This window comes from Argiope bruennichi, chromosome 2, assembly GCF_947563725.1.
Source record: "Argiope bruennichi chromosome 2, qqArgBrue1.1, whole genome shotgun sequence".
Lineage (NCBI taxonomy): Eukaryota > Metazoa > Arthropoda > Arachnida > Araneae > Araneidae > Argiope > Argiope bruennichi.
In genome coordinates this window covers 35,023,823-35,040,225 of record NC_079152.1, presented here as the reverse complement: position 1 = coordinate 35,040,225, position 16,403 = coordinate 35,023,823, and the positions used below count along the sequence as shown (strand labels likewise).

General features: G+C 27.5%; 1 protein-coding gene across 1 annotated transcript in view; it reads right to left on the bottom strand.

Annotated features, from left to right (window-relative positions):
- Window positions 1–131: 131 nt before the first annotated feature.
- The window catches only part of LOC129956889 (integrin alpha-PS2-like), a 127,080-nt gene continuing 110,808 nt past the window's right edge, over window positions 132–16,403 (bottom strand). The window contains exons 26-30 of the mRNA XM_056068905.1: window positions 13,929–14,105; window positions 11,696–11,809; window positions 7,103–7,204; window positions 5,319–5,444; window positions 132–3,336 (exon numbers count right to left, since the gene is read on the bottom strand). Coding sequence (XP_055924880.1) covers window positions 3,232–3,336; window positions 5,319–5,444; window positions 7,103–7,204; window positions 11,696–11,809; window positions 13,929–14,105 — 624 coding nt within the window. The 3' untranslated portion in view covers window positions 132–3,231. The remainder of the gene's footprint in view (window positions 3,337–5,318; window positions 5,445–7,102; window positions 7,205–11,695; window positions 11,810–13,928; window positions 14,106–16,403) is intronic.

Here is a 16,403-nt window from a genome sequence, read left to right as displayed (position 1 = left end):
AAAGAAATCAAGTGTCCAGCACTTAGACCTCGAAATTCGAAAGCTAAATTAAATGACAAAAAATATATAACAACATATATTGATAAAGTTAACGAATAAAAATTCTCGTCTCTTATCAAAAAGTATTCACAGTCTTATTAGAATATAAAAAAAGCATTAAAAATTCTCAGAAATGAGTACAAAAATTCATTAATTATTTATTAATAAAATTTTCGAGTAATTTTTTTAAAATTTTGCAAGAATTCATATATAACAAAAATTTTGTGCATTAGTTGAAACATTTTATTTTAAAATTATTGGATAAAAATCTAGTTATGATGTTCATGATCTTAAGTGACCGTACATTAAACTTATCTAAAATTATGACCGTTTAAAATTCTAGATATATTTGTTTCGTCTTTGACTGAATATCTACAAAAAGTTAGGACAGATTTTTTCAATAAAGGTATTATACAAATACAACATTAAAAATTTAACTATCATTGAAATTCGTTTTAATTAATCAAAATCAAATGTAAACTGAAATTCAGATTTTATAGAATTTTTAAGAGTGATTCTCTCTAAAATTTGTTTTGATATTTAGAAAAAAGATTTTAACACACGTACTAAATAAAACACAGATTACAAACAACTTATTTTTGTAATAAATATAAAACAGTTATTTATGTATGTAAATAAAACTATTTTTTCAAAATAAAATTTTATGAAAAATTCAACAGTTTTAGATTTCATATCATCCTCACTGTCCAAAATTAAGTTTAACATACATGACAAGAAACCAGTATAACATAATTTTGATCAAGCAGAAATGCATTCTGGATATTTATAGACTTAAGGTCTAAGGTCTTTTAAGACTTTTAAGGTCTATTTAATGCAATAATGCTATTTGTAATATTAATGGTGACAACTTTTGTAGTAGAACTAATTAAAAATAATTATTTAAAAATCTATATATACTTCAGAAGACTTCAGAAATATAATTTTAATACATTTATCTGACACATGACAAACAGCTAATGGAATAATCTTAGGAAAAAAAGTGTTTTAAAAAAATTCATTCATTTTTTTTTAAATTTATTTAATAGTTTAATATGTTGTGTCAGAAATTCAATTAGAATTTACTTTATTATGGTTATTGAATAAAACATGCTGATGTTAATTACATTATTAATTATTGTGAAAATTATTTATTATTTTTTTCATTTATTAAGTAATATCACTTTAGATTAATACTTAATATTAATTTGATAATTAACTTCTTATCGAAATTAGTTAATAATATTAACAACAATAATAATTTTGAATTTGTTCCTCTGAGAAAATATGGCACGTTGATCCACGATAAATAAATAAATAAACATTTAAATTCGGGTACAAAACATTTAAGAAGCTTCAATTATATCACTTATCTCATATATATTGCGCCTAAACGAAATGCACAATATGAAACACAAGTAATAAAGATAAAATTGCGAATTCAGTTGTATAAAATTTATAATAAATTTATAAAGAATATAAAGCACTCAATTATTTTTAATTGATTTATAAAGCATTATGCATACTGTTTTAGTTAAATCTGCCATTAAATTCAAAGAAGTATTTTTAATATAAAATACGAAGATCTGATAAAAAATGAGAATAAGTAAATCCATGCATAGGAATTAAAAAACACACATAAGAATACACTTTGCATATAAAACATATATTGCTTTTTTACTTCCAAGATTAACGCAGAATATTAATAATTCATGCCCGTAAACTGGCAATTGGTTCGAAATTTGTAAAACAGCAAATATGTTCACACATATACATAAATTGCCTTTTTTTCAAAAATTTTATGATTTCAGATAAAAGTAAATCCATAATTCATTCCACAATTCAATTTATGAAATTAAATTACATGTTTAATAGTCTGTTTCATATCCGTCTATAATAAATGCGCATGTTTTATGAAACAAGTCAACTGCATTCCAATTTCAGAAGAAGAGTTACACAGTTTCTTTCCTCCGAATCTTTGGTTAAGTTTCTTTCTTGTTTCATAGACTAGTTATTTTGTGAGACATATTAAAATTATATACACATATTCACGCAAATTTCTCTTAGGGAGTTTAAAACTTGCTTGTTCATCAGTTCCGAATTATATCAGAATTTGAGTTTTAGTATCTGAAGGTAAATTAGAAACGAGATCCAAAATTTATTGACTATTAATGCTGAAAATATGAAATTAATAAAGTCTCGTTAAATAAGATATATATGGTTTTAAATATGAGTATTCAACAGTATTGGTGAGGTTTTCACTACTACACGTTTCTACAATTTCTATGGCTTATCCGTATTGTTATACCATGATCTGACAGAGAAAGCCAGTACAATATTCAGTCTGATGAGCAGATACGAGTTGAAAAAACTGATTTTTCTTTCAAGTTTAATTTAAGTACACATAGTTTCTCAGACTTTTTGACACGCAGGAACTCATTCGAACTGAAAGGATTCCCAACTCAGCATCTGAGATTCGGATTCAGAGGAACCATAAATATTCAGACTTTCTGACACGCAGGAACTCGTTCAAAATTATATTTCACAACTCAGCAGCTGAGATTCAAATTCAAAGGAATCATAAACATTTAGACTGTTTGATACGCAAAAACACGCTCAAACTCAGAAGATTTCAGTACTCGGCAGCTAAAACTCATATTCATCTTACCGTTAAACTTTATATTAGAAATCACTATCTATAAAATCATGTGATTTGGCTGTTGATTTATCCAGATACATTCGATCTATGCTGTGAGTCATCAGAGGGGCGCATCAAAGCAATGACAGCATATGTAATCACAATGTCTGTAAAGTGCAAACTCATTTCTGTGTTACAACGCTCAAAATGAGAGTCATTAAGATTCTAACGAAAATGAACGATATTAAATAAATAATTACTCCAACCTATTAGCAGAGATCAGACGAAATAAATCTGTGACATGAAAATTCACAGCAGAAATTTCTTCAAGCGAGTTGGTAAATGCCTTGCAAGATTGAATCTATGAGGCAAAATCACTGGTCACGACGAAATAGCTGCATATAGGGCAAAGTTCTGTAGGGGAAAATGATGCTTACGAATCAACTCGGTATTTCAGATTCATTCCAGACTCAAGGATGAGAATCACTGGTGAGTCTAATAAGTAGAAATGATTCTGATTCTGATGAATGAGGAAACTGAACAGTGCTTGGCAAGGTTCAGAGGTACTCGTCTCCTCTTCCGAGTAAATAACCGTTCCTGTATGGATGATGAAGAGGTTCCTGCATCTGGTCTTCCACGCGTCTTCGGCGAAAGAAGCCAAGCTGGAAAAAAAATAAGAAAATTTAAAAATAGACATAAAATATATTAGATATAATGTTAATAAAACATATAATTTTCTTAAAAATTCTTGGATATTATTATTTTTTAATCATCATCTTATATAAACAGTCAATTGTTGATTACATAGGAGCACATTCCTGAAATAAGTAAAGGAAGTGGACTTTAATCATAATGATTGCATGCCACTTTTAAATTGATAATGGAAGATAATACTTATAAATGTGCATATTTATAATCATTTTTTTTTCGTAAACAGATTATCAAAAGAAAAGATATGGAAATAGTGAAGAAAAAACGAACTCGAGATTTTGACGCATTTGTCATTTAGGTTTTGTGCATTTCTGCCAAATTTTGAACGAAATACATTTAAAGGAAAAATTTGTCTATCTGCCTGTCTGAGTGCAAGTGAATATGGTAAATATGAAACGCAAAGATCGTGGATAAAATTTAATATACAACATTAAAAACTAAAATTTACATTACATATACATTACTAAAACCATAGGGTTTTTTTTTTTTTTTTGACAAATTTTGCTTTCAATTGAATGACAAAAAAAGCATGCAAAATGCATATTTGATTTTCTTCTCTATACTGCATAGTAAAGAAAACACATGCAAGGGACTTCGAAAATAAAAAAAAATGAGCATTCATGGTATTCAAAGCCTTGCTCGAAATCCACAGTTTTTAGAGTAAAAAGGAAATAATATATTTATGACGAAGGGCATAAGAAAATTTCAGGAAGATTGCTGTCATTAGTTTTATATTAATTTTCTTGAGACCAAATTGATTTTAATCTTTCAAAACATTTTGCATTTTTCACAACTTTTATTCGTTTACAAAAACTTTCACGATGTTTAAGAATAATTAATATAAAATAATAATATAGAATATATATTACATTATCATGTCGAACGAGATGAAAATTAATGTTATTTAAGCATATATAAATACTAAATATTCAAAAAATGTGAAAACAGTCAATTGTGAATCACATTGTGTGTGGAAAATGTGAAAGAAAAATCAATTATGTATCATATTGTGTGTAAAAAAATGTGAAAGCAATCAATTATGAATCACATTGTGTGTGAAAAATGTGAAAGTAATCAATTATGTATCATATTGTGTGTATTAATTGTGTGTGAAAAATGTGAAAGTAATCAATTGTGTATCATATTGTGTGTGTACAGTCAATTTAATAATTTTAAATTCATTGCAAACTTACTATGTAATACTTTAAATTACTTTAAACTGCAATAAAATCGCTTCATATTAACATAATTACTAGGAAATATTTAATATTTTTAATGTCTTCATACTTATAAAAAGATAAAAAATGAATATCTTCAAAAGCATATGTGAAATCAAAACTCCAAGAGTAGTAGAGTGCAATCATTCAAATACCAAAAAATCTCAATCGTCATGTAATGAAACATTTGAAAGTCAAATAAATATATTTAAACAAAAGTTTTTTTGTTATATTATAAGATTTCTACATGAAAATGAAAAAAAACGACATGGAAAAAAACAGCTAAAAATATATTATGTGGATGTATAATAAAAATAGGAAAACAAAGCCTGTCAAATACATTTTTTAAAAAATTTTAAAAACCAATATAATTATTATAGTCCTCTAAATTTAATACAAATTTAAAACAAAAACATTTTATTTGAAAAATACCATTTCAATAGAATTTAAATTTAGACAATAAAATATAATTTTTGATTGTTGTTTTTATGCATTTAGTCTGTAACTAAGCATTTATATGACATTGACAATTTGACATGAAAATCAATAGATGTGCAATAAATATCAGATTAGCCCTTGTAATGTTCACCTTTTGATTTTCTCGCAATAATTAAGATATGCGAATGAAATATTATAATTACAATAGCAATCAACGGAAAGCAGAGTTCTTGGAGTGGTTCGTTCTAAGCTTAGATAATTTTAAATGATGGTCATACCTGCCATAACACTAAGGCCAATAAACCTAAAATCAAGAGACCAATTGAAACAGAGAGTATGAGGATCCACCAAGGTACCATATGTAACTGAGGAGCGACACTCTCCGGATTCACTTTTGTAGTCACCTGAAAATAAAAGAGACATTCATTATATTTTTATATAAGAAAATTGTAAAAATTTCAAGAGAGCAATTTATTGTTTATTTTTAGTTTCGTTTAATTATATTAATATCCCGTTGTAAAGCAACGCTAGGGCTATTTTGGGATGGACCTCGTAATTTTGAACCACCGTCAGGTGACGAGGACGACACCTGAGCTGGCACCCCCCTCCATCGGAAGGACGTTTGGCCCTAATGGATTTAAGGTGCTGCAGACTCCCTTTCACGACGGTTCTTCGGTGGAATTGGGTCTCGAATCTGAAACCCTACGGCTCATGATCCGAGACCTTGCCACCAAGCCACCGGGGCCCTAATTTATTGTTGAAAGATGAAGTGCTAAAATTTTAACAGTCACTTAACTTCATTAAGACCAAATTGTTGGAATTTCAAATTAAAACAGCAGAGAAAAGATACATGCGAATGATATTACCAATATAAAAATACGTTTTGACAATTTTTTATTAGTGATAAAAAGGAGTCGTTGAAATCATAAGGAATATAATAAAATTAATAATAATATTATTTGAATTTCTTTAAAACAATTTAAAAAGTTTGTTTTGTCGTTAGATCAATTTATTTCAATTGTTTTCTAGTTCTACCACTTTAATTTAATTTTTATATTATAACTCTTACAGAGTCTTGAAATCAATTTCTTTCTCGAATTCACTACCAGATGGCATCACATAAATGGAATCAAAATTTAATTCGATTATATGTTTAACTTATGATTAAAACTGAAAATATTACGATAGTTAAATGTATTTTGACTACATAAGCGTCAGTTTCAAAATTCCATCTTTAGAAAGTTGAAAAACTTAAATATGCATGAAAAAATTAAAATTTGCTTTCTCTGGAAAAATACAATGGCGACATCAAGAGAGTCAGGAAAAAGAGAATGTACTGCACCAGTAAATAGCGATACAGGTTCCAAACAAATTAATTGGTCAAAAATAATGTTTTATTATACAGAGATACATTCAAACAGGAGACTATGCATTATATTAAAAGACTATAAATAGCATAGCTTACTTTTTGAGCTAATATATATTTATTTGATGGCTCAATATGGTTATTTTACATTTCTTAATTCTCAAAATATATCTCATGTCTCATCAATAAATAGGATCGTATAAAAAGTTGGATAATGCTTTCATTTCGATCAAACAAATGCGTTTCGAGACACCTTCCTGGTATTTTCGATGGAAATTTCGCTGTATTGCACAACGTATTGTGATTTCGGAAACTACAGACATCATTTTTCTTTTATACGTCTCCATCATTATGAGAACAAAAAGAAAGAATGATGAACAATTATGAGCTATAACTGTTTCAAATATGAATTACAAACACCTTGTGATATTTATCGGTTAACTCAGGATACAGTATTGCGAACCTATCATTGACTTGATATTCAGCAATTAATTTTACATTTTTATTTGTTCATGAAACTGCATTGATGAACAAAATAGAATAGGAAAATCCAATCACTAAAATTTGATGGTAAATGATGATATGATTTCCAATTAAAAATAAATTCAAATGATTTTTTTAAACTTTAGAATAATTTTGACATGTGTACCATTTACAAATGTGATCTGGATTTATTGTAAAACAAAAGATACTTACAAATAAAGCCTTGTAACCCAAGTAAGATGGGTCCACATCATGTGGAAGTGAAGTCACTCGGCTTACAAGTTTCGATGATATTTGGACGTCATCCAGTCCCAACTGTAATAAAAATAAATAACAATTATAATCATGCAACAAAGGATCATTTACCATTATTAATAAAATCTATTTAATTTATTAAAACTCAAATTAATAATATTAAATTCTATTCATAATTAATATAATCAATAATATTATAATATAATTAATAATATTAATTACATTACATTCTGTATATTAATTAAATACTCACCCGAATGTAAATCCTCGTAGGCTCAAAATAATAAAAAAGTAAACGTTATAAAAGGATTTTAAATAATATCTACAAATAGGAATAATCTTTAATAAAAAAAAATGAGATCAAAATAAGATCTCTGGTTTAAAATAAATGTATCTCTAAAAGAATTATGCATGATTGGTGCGTAATTGAGTTCGTTTAAGAAATAAATTAAAATTTTTGTTTAAAAGTAATCAGACTATTACTTATATATTATTTATTTTTTTATTTTTATTATTTATTAGTTAAGATATTTATTAGTTATTTTTCAAATTAAATTCAGTTGAGTCAACCATTTCGGGCAATTTTTAATTTCTGAATTAGCATAAATATTAGAGTGGAAAAATAGCCTTTGCTGCTCTTAGAGATGAAAACTAAATAATTTTTAACCGAAAAATAAAACACAGTAAAGGAATAATTACAGTTAAATCTTTAAGAAGGTAGCTTTCGAAGAAACTTTCTTTCCAACCTTTACTTATAAAATATGGTAATTCTACTTTAACGGGGCAAAGAAAATGCCATTTCTTCTTCTTCCAATAATATTAAATTCTAGTGGTTTCAAAAAAGGATTAATCATTTCTATATTCAGATTCTATGTATCAGAGAAAATTTAGAAAGAATTTTCGAGTGCATATATTAAATTCAGCCAGCCGGAAGTTTCGTTAGCTTTCGAATATCATTTTTTGTTAACCATTTTTATAGCCTATAATCTAAATACAGCATAAAACGTTATTAAACGTCCCAGATTTTAATATTTTCTCCCAGATTTGAGTAAAATAACCTATATTTTAGAGATATGTAAATATTTTACATTAAAGAAAGATTAACAATATTTAATTTAAAAATTAGTATCAATAATGCCTTTTTATCTTTTATGATACAAAACTTGCGGTAACTCTAATTCAATACTAGGTTTAGTTTCTATGAACTTTATTCATTTATATCATGTGTAAATTCTAGCTATATCGCTTCATTTTATCAAGACTTTCCGAATTACCCGTAGATGCCTTTAATCTTTTCTTTGTCACTCTCATTATATACTCCCAATATCTGAAATGTTACAGAAAGTATTTTGTAACCTCCCCCCTCCCCTCCCTTTTTTCAAAGTTTGTCATTTTATTCAAGAAGGATGGACATTGAGCCACCAAGGCTCAGGAATTTTAAAATGTATCCCCCCCAAAAGTTTTTAAGTTGAAAAATTCCATTTTTCTAATAGTTGTATTTCAAGCTCATTTGGAAATTGAGCACAGGCCTTTCATTAATTTCTATAATTTTTTTACCTCCAAAAATAAATGTTCGGGCCTCTAAAACCCCATAATACAAGTTATCGCATTTAGAATTCGACTGCTTGGAAAAAAACGGCAAGAACGGCTTGTTTAGAATTTAATAGTATAAATTGTTTTTGTTAACAATAAATAATGATTTTAATTAAGTTCTGTATATAAGTTTTTAAAGCGCAATAAACCTTAAAATTCTATTAAAACTTCATTCTTCAAATGTTTCTAAATGTGGAATGTTAAACATGATATTATGTGAAAAAGATATTTTTGTGCTTTATGTATTATGCTTTGTTAAGATAATAGCTCTCCGGATCTGTAAAGTCCGAGGTTTATTTTCGAATAAACCAAAAGATCGCCTGCCTTCGTGGGTTGATAAATCTTTGCCCCACTTTCATGTTATCGGCCGTTCTATAGAAGAAAACATCTCGTGAAACTTTGGACTATTACTCTAAGCAAAGCCTTCTTTTTCCCTATTTTTTTCTGTTTCATTTATTTAATTACTTAATAAGCCATTTTTTACAATCATGTCCATAGTAGTCATGAAATGATACAAAAAGATCTCACTATTCTTTAAACTGTCACCCAAAATAACACTCTCCTTTCCAATAACACCTGCTCAAAACCTAAACATCAGTGACAGAGCATATGTTCTGTCACTAGTGTATTATCAAAACTTCCACGTTGGATCAAACATAATTAAGTGAATGTGATATAACAGCTTCAAGTTTCGTCAGCCACTGTTGAAAAGGATATCTCTGTGATAGGTGACGCAGATTGGAGACTCGAATCTTTTATCTTTGTTTGATCAGTTGATTCGATAAAGGAAAAGTCGGAAAGAAAATCACGATCTTTGATAGGATTTTTTTCGCTTTTTCAGACGTCTTTGTTTGTGAACGAAAGCTGAATACATTTGAGTGATTTTTGCTCTAATAAGGTAAGAATGTTTAAAATGTGAATACAAAATTCGTGGATGCACGTTCCGTTCAAGAGAAATGCAAATTCTTTTAAAGTGATAGGCATGTTTATCAGAAGAAATCATATGGGTTAAATATATAAAACTGTACGACTTGTACATAATAACCTAAACACCGTATTATAAAATTTCATAGTCAATGGCAAAACTTTAAAATAGTTGTATTTAATTGCATAAAAAATACCGAATGCAGAACGATTTGTAATAGGGTATTTAAAAGGATAACTTATGGTCTAAATATCATGATCTAAATGTAGATCGTAATAAATCTCACATGGTCATATCGATTATAACTTCATGCAAGTAAATAATACGAGATTTCATTTAATTTTGCGAAGACGCTATAAAAAAATCAAATACGAATATTGCGATAAAACTGTCTTAAAATAAGATAATTTTTAATGAAAAGGTTTCTAAGTTAAAACTTAATTTATTGGGATTAAAATAAGGACTTGTAGATTTGTTCAGTACTTTAAGTTATATCTAGCAAGTAGTGCCAAATGTAGTGTTTTTCAATCGCTGGAGAAAATTTCATTTCATTCCTCTCTTTAATCTGAGGCAATAGCCTCTTTCATCCAAAATTATCAAATAATATTTTTGAATTATATGGATTGTGAAACAATAAACTAATAGTGAAATAATGTAGCAGGTCAATCTATAAAGGTCAAAGAAAGTTTGATGGATTCGTACAGTTCGTTATATTATAACTATCAAGCAGTGCCAAATGTAACGTTTTCCGACAGCTGGAAGAACAATTTCATTTATTTCCTGCCTTTATACTAGAATAAGAATAATCTCTCCCATAGGAAGATACCAAAAATTATTCTTGATTATAAGGATTGTGAAATAACAACTAAGAAAATAATGTAACAGATTAGTCAAAACAAGTTTGACGAATTTGTACAGTTCGTTAAATTATAACTATCAAGCAGTGCCAAATGTAATGTTTTCCGACAGCTGGAAGAACAATTTCGTTTCCTTCCTATCTTTATACTAGGGTAATAATAATATCTCCGACGAGGAAATACCAGAAATTACACTTGATAATATAGACTGTGAAATAACTATTAACAGAATAATGTAACACAGATTAGTCAAAAGATGCTTGACGGGAGTAATAAAACCGTATCCTGCAAATTTCAATGCCTTTCTTGAATTTTACTATATAATGATGTTAATTTTCTGTTGAGAAATTATAATGTTAGTTTACACTCAACGAATTTTTAAATAAAAACCATTTTTTGATAATATAAGTAAATTGCTAAATCATTCTTACATATTTTAAGTATATTAATTATTCTACAACCTTAAAAACCTCTGGGGAACAATGTATTATTATTTATAATAAAATGCACTTTCACTTATTTTTACGAACCAGAAAATATATTTTTGCTTAAAAAATTATAAAATTTAAATTTTTAAATATTCCCCACTTTTATCAATCATGTTTAGTAAAATAATCTTGTTACACTAACGTTTAAATTCTGTAACAAAAACTGATAGAGTATGAAACTTTAAATCTCATTATTTTTGGCGTTTTCAGACAATGCCAACAGTTGCTTAAAAGAAGATCCATCAATCAATAACCGTATTGGAATAATGGCATATATCTAAATTAATGAAATTAAAACTTTCATAGTTCTGTTAATTTTTAATCTTTTTAAGTTATTTGAAACAATCGTAAAAATTCGAAACTTTTAAAATCTTTTCAGCATGTCAAGAATATTTCGGTAAATACGATTGATAAAACTTAAAAATGGACAGAATTTTAAATTTCGTTATTTGTTTTATTCGTATATTTATCGATTTTAACAATAAGTGGAACTTTATGCCTATATCTTACCGTTTAAAAACTATTCATTGGATCACAATCAGAGTAGATTATAGAGAATCACTGTACATCATAGAGAATCGATCAATTAAAGAAATATTAAACGTCATAAATGAGTTATTTTTTCATTTATATGAAAATATTAAACCTGGTTTTTCAGACGTAAAGAATAAAGGAAGATTTTCCTTACCTCATCTAAAGTATTTTTCCATAAACGAGATCGAATGGTAAAAATAACCTGTTCGTCTTTTGTTAAATTGAATACCGCACATCTTATCTTCGTGCACAGGGTTGGACCACAGGACTGAAAAATAAAACAATTTATAAAAATTGAATTCAAAAATTTTCGAAATTATTTTTTACTTCTTCACAAATATAAAAAAAAAAAATTGTCCTGAAATTTATTAGAATCTGTGTATTACAATTCAATTTTTTTTTCCAACAAAAAAACTACAATTATAAATTACTGAATTGAATTCAAACTATAAAATTGCAGAATAGATTAGATGTTTTAATAAAGTAATTAGCAAAATATTAATGAAGCAATTTAAGTTTTAATGAAGTAATTAGCAAGTATTATTAATTTAAATTACAGTGAAATTTACAAAAATATTTCAAATTATTTCATTGTAAATTACTTTAAAAAGGTAATTTCCATGCCAAATTATAAAAGTATTTTTCATTTTTTTTTGTATTTAAAAATTATATTTTTAAAATATATATCATTATTTAATAAAAACAGCGATTATTGGAATTGAAAATTTTATCAATTGCTGAATTGGTAAAATTACTTATTTTATTATTTATTACTGTTATTTATTAATTTTATTAAATTTATTATTTTTTGAATTAGAAACTGAATAAAAATTGCGATTACTACAATCTAATTATTGAAATTTAGGAACAGCCATTTCTTTTTAATACATTAAAAACTAAATGAAACTAGCAGAACTGGTTCCCCCCGTAATTTTCTCGTACACTCTCCAGTTAAGGTTTTATCTCTTTCCATTCGTGCAAAATCATGAGCATTAAATAAAGGCGCAAATACTTTGAATTGCATTAGGGTACAATAATTAAGAAATATAGAATTTTGGAGTGAATCTAAAATATTTATAGAATCTATCGTGCAATTAAGTATTTTGAATGCGCGAAAGCCAAATCTGACAGGGGGTTACAGTTGCGAATTTCATTGATTTAAGTTATTCCGCTTATAAATTATTTCGTTTACATGCATGCAGAAGTACAGACATACAGACGGTTTTCTCTTAGACATATTTGGATAAAAATTAGACCAGAGCCTATATTTAAGATTTTGAACCGGTGTACCAAATTTTATTTATCTAGCTCTTTGCGTTTTGGAGATATCGAGTTCACTTTTAATCGAATAGCTAGGTAGACACCCTATAGGAGATTTTCCCTAGATTTTAACTTACCTAAATTTTGAATCTGCCTACTGCCTAAATTTTGAATGTAATCCATTTACAAATGGATTTCGTTCAAAATTTGATAGAAATCGATAGATTATATCAAATAAGTCCATATACCGGATTTCATACATGTAGGCCAAAGCGTTTTTATTATCTTTTTCACAAACAGGCAGACCAAAAATGTGTTTTACGGACTCAGTTTTAAGAATCTTAAGATTTCGGACAACCCTCTCGAATTCAGATTTTTTGAGAATTACAATATTTCTTCTATACTTCATATTCGAGAGAGTAAAAGGTTTGAAATCGATGACTTAAAATGCTCGATATTTTTTTTTTCATTTGTAACTTAATCTATTGTAAAATATTGCAATGTAGAAATATGCCTTAAATGATAAAAAATACCTTATTTTGTTTTTTTTATTTTTTACATTCAGTAATGTAGCCGTAAACACTTCAGTTACTTTTGTAAACCATTTTTTACTAGCATTTAATTTAAAAGAAACAATAAAATTCGAAAGTTAACATACTTGTTCAATTTCTTTTTAAAAAAAGTCTCTCAGCGAAATTTATCTTTGAAACAGAAGAATTCCCCCCTCCCCTCAACAAAAAAAAAGACTATAGTTTTACATTTTGTTCAAAATTTAAATGTATTGTATTGTAATGTTGTAAATGTTCAAATGTATTAAAATGGTATTTATTTAGGTGAACTTCAGACAAACACACTATTTGGCATCTAGAAATAAATTTTAAAAAAAATTATTAAAAGAGTTTGAGATTTAGGTTTACATCATTTAGGATGGAGCATAAGTAAATAAGAGATGTAGGTGGAAAATCCCATTGCATTTTTGTATGATACACACTTCATTGGTTTCAATATATATACTTTGTTTGATCAATTTTTTAAAAGAAATTTCGAAGAAAGAGATATAACCGAAAATTACAAAAATAAGTTAGAATCATCAACTCTAGACCAAATGCAAAGATAATTTTTTATACCATTTCATCTTGGAATCCAGAATTCTTGTCGGTAAGATTGGGTGGAACGGAGCGTCGCTTTCTTAAGTACGTCATTTCATCCTCCAGAACATCTTCTTCCTCTTGCAGTTCCAGCTTTTCTTCAAGATCTGCAATACTGATGGAATAGCTGCTGCTTCGAGGTCGCTTCTGTTCTTTCTGTAATAAGTGGAAATAAGAAAATTGATTGGTTTATGGTACATATAATATACGATCGAAAAATCAATAGGTATAATCAATTAGTAAAGACCCATCAAAAATGTAGCCGAACACCTTTTATTGATCTTAATCTAAAAGTGCTAAGCAAAATGTGTCATTTGATTTACTAATGTTCACTCTTAAATTACTTAAATTGTATTACTATCAGATATTTTATTTTTCATATCTTCTAGAAATGTTCCAGTAAACCTCCAATTTTTTCCTCACGTTTACAACCTTTCTAACGCATTTTAGGCGTTTAAAGCAAAATAACCGGAGGTATTGTTAGTTTCAGGAAACCAAGACCATTATTTATGGACTATTTTTCCCAAGTCAATGGACGGTACAAGTAAATAGGATGTGTGCATTTCCAGAATTTTAATTAAAACGACATCATATTATTCATCTCGTTAGATGCTTTTTTTATTTAATATATGTGTGTATTTTTAATTTTAAATTTGTATATTTACTGATATATAACTGTTTGGTTTTACCAGTAATCTCAAATTGTTGCAATGTCTAATTTCGTTGATAATCAGGGTTCTGTATTTCCAACAGACAGAAGTCTGGGGAACATTAAGCCAGAAACCGAACCATGTGTAGATCACCCTCAGCAACAAAATATGGAAAAAATTTTCTTCGGAATTATGGAATACCCCTATATAAAGGTGGGTTAAAGAATCCTCACCTTAGTGGAAAATTTTTGAAAAAAAGGATGCCAAAATGTGCATTTTGGGACGCTTTTATATTGCGTTCACCTATTTATTGCTTTTTTATATGTTCTCCGTGCCCCGTCCGCAGATCACTTTGAGGCTATGATACACGGACCACTAGTTGGGGGCATGCGTTAGGAGGAGATTTCCGTACATGAGAATAGACAGTATATGCAAAGAAAGACATAGGATGCTGTCTCAAATGAAAAAAGCAGCAAAAAGTCCTTTTTATAACTCCTTATTTCCTTAACGTTATATTTTTCAATAGCTTATTCTATATTTCATACCTAGGCCTTCGAGCACGTTAATATGCACCAAACGATATACATTCAAAACTATTGTTAAAATGCGTATATAAAATTATATATATTTTTATTGATGCACATGAAAAGAAAATAAGAAAAAAAGGCAAACAAAAACTATCAATAAAATTTTTTTATACTCACCTCTTTATCTATAAATACATATTGGATATATCAATTTATAGTTCCGTTTTCGAGTCTATTTTTCTTGATATAAAACCATATTCAACAGTTATCGGTGATTTTTAATAGATCTTTTCATAAAGATCTTTTTCTTCTGATGTTTTTAATAAAGTTACATACATGTAGGTCTTTTTTTTTTTTTTTTTTTTTTTTACAGAAATTAAAAAATCTGAAAGGTACTGCATTACATGGGAAATGTTATAATGTTATAATATTGAGGGTATTTTAAATCCAAAAATTACATTGGGGTTGAATTAAATTCGTGTATTGATTACAGTTTTAATTTTTTTTTCAGTGTCTTACAACACTAGAAATTTAACATAGTCATAAGTTATTTAGATTTAGAAAATAATGGCACATTCTAGAAATTTTATTAAGTTTATGACTTTATAAATAGGACATTATTAGAATTATTTTTAGAGAAGCTGAAAACTGATCATTATATTGTTCTTTTGAAAATCTCCGAAATATATAGAAAACAATTTCCATGATCAAGTTTTCATTACATGAAAATTAATATCAGTTGAGGACATTTTTGATGATGCATCTATTGAGGTAGTTTCTATTTCAATAGAAAGAACCACAAAAAAGAAAATCGGCGATAACTTTAAAAAAATTAATTTTATTTTTTAACTGAAACAACTTTAAAATATAATTCCAATATTATTCCATTCATAAATTTATTATATTATTTTATGCCCTGATATTTTTAGTCAATCATACTTTGAGAATTGCATTTTGTCTTTCATCCAGGCAACTTCCACAGATTTTATTCTTATATTATTATTTCATAAATCAAATATTTCCAGGAACTTTCTGCAATAAAAATACATGCATTCGAGCTTATCTGGAAAATCTGAGGTTGCATTCGCAACTGAATGTTACAATTTGAAGATACCGGATTTTGTATGAATTTTGATATGAAGATAAGGTCTTCGAGAAATAAAAATTACATATCCATGTACAAATTACTTTCTACGACAAAAGAAAGTTATGATTACAACGTGAGTTGAAATTCAACGTGTTTTAATATTTTGATTTTAATCTTGAGAAAAATGCAG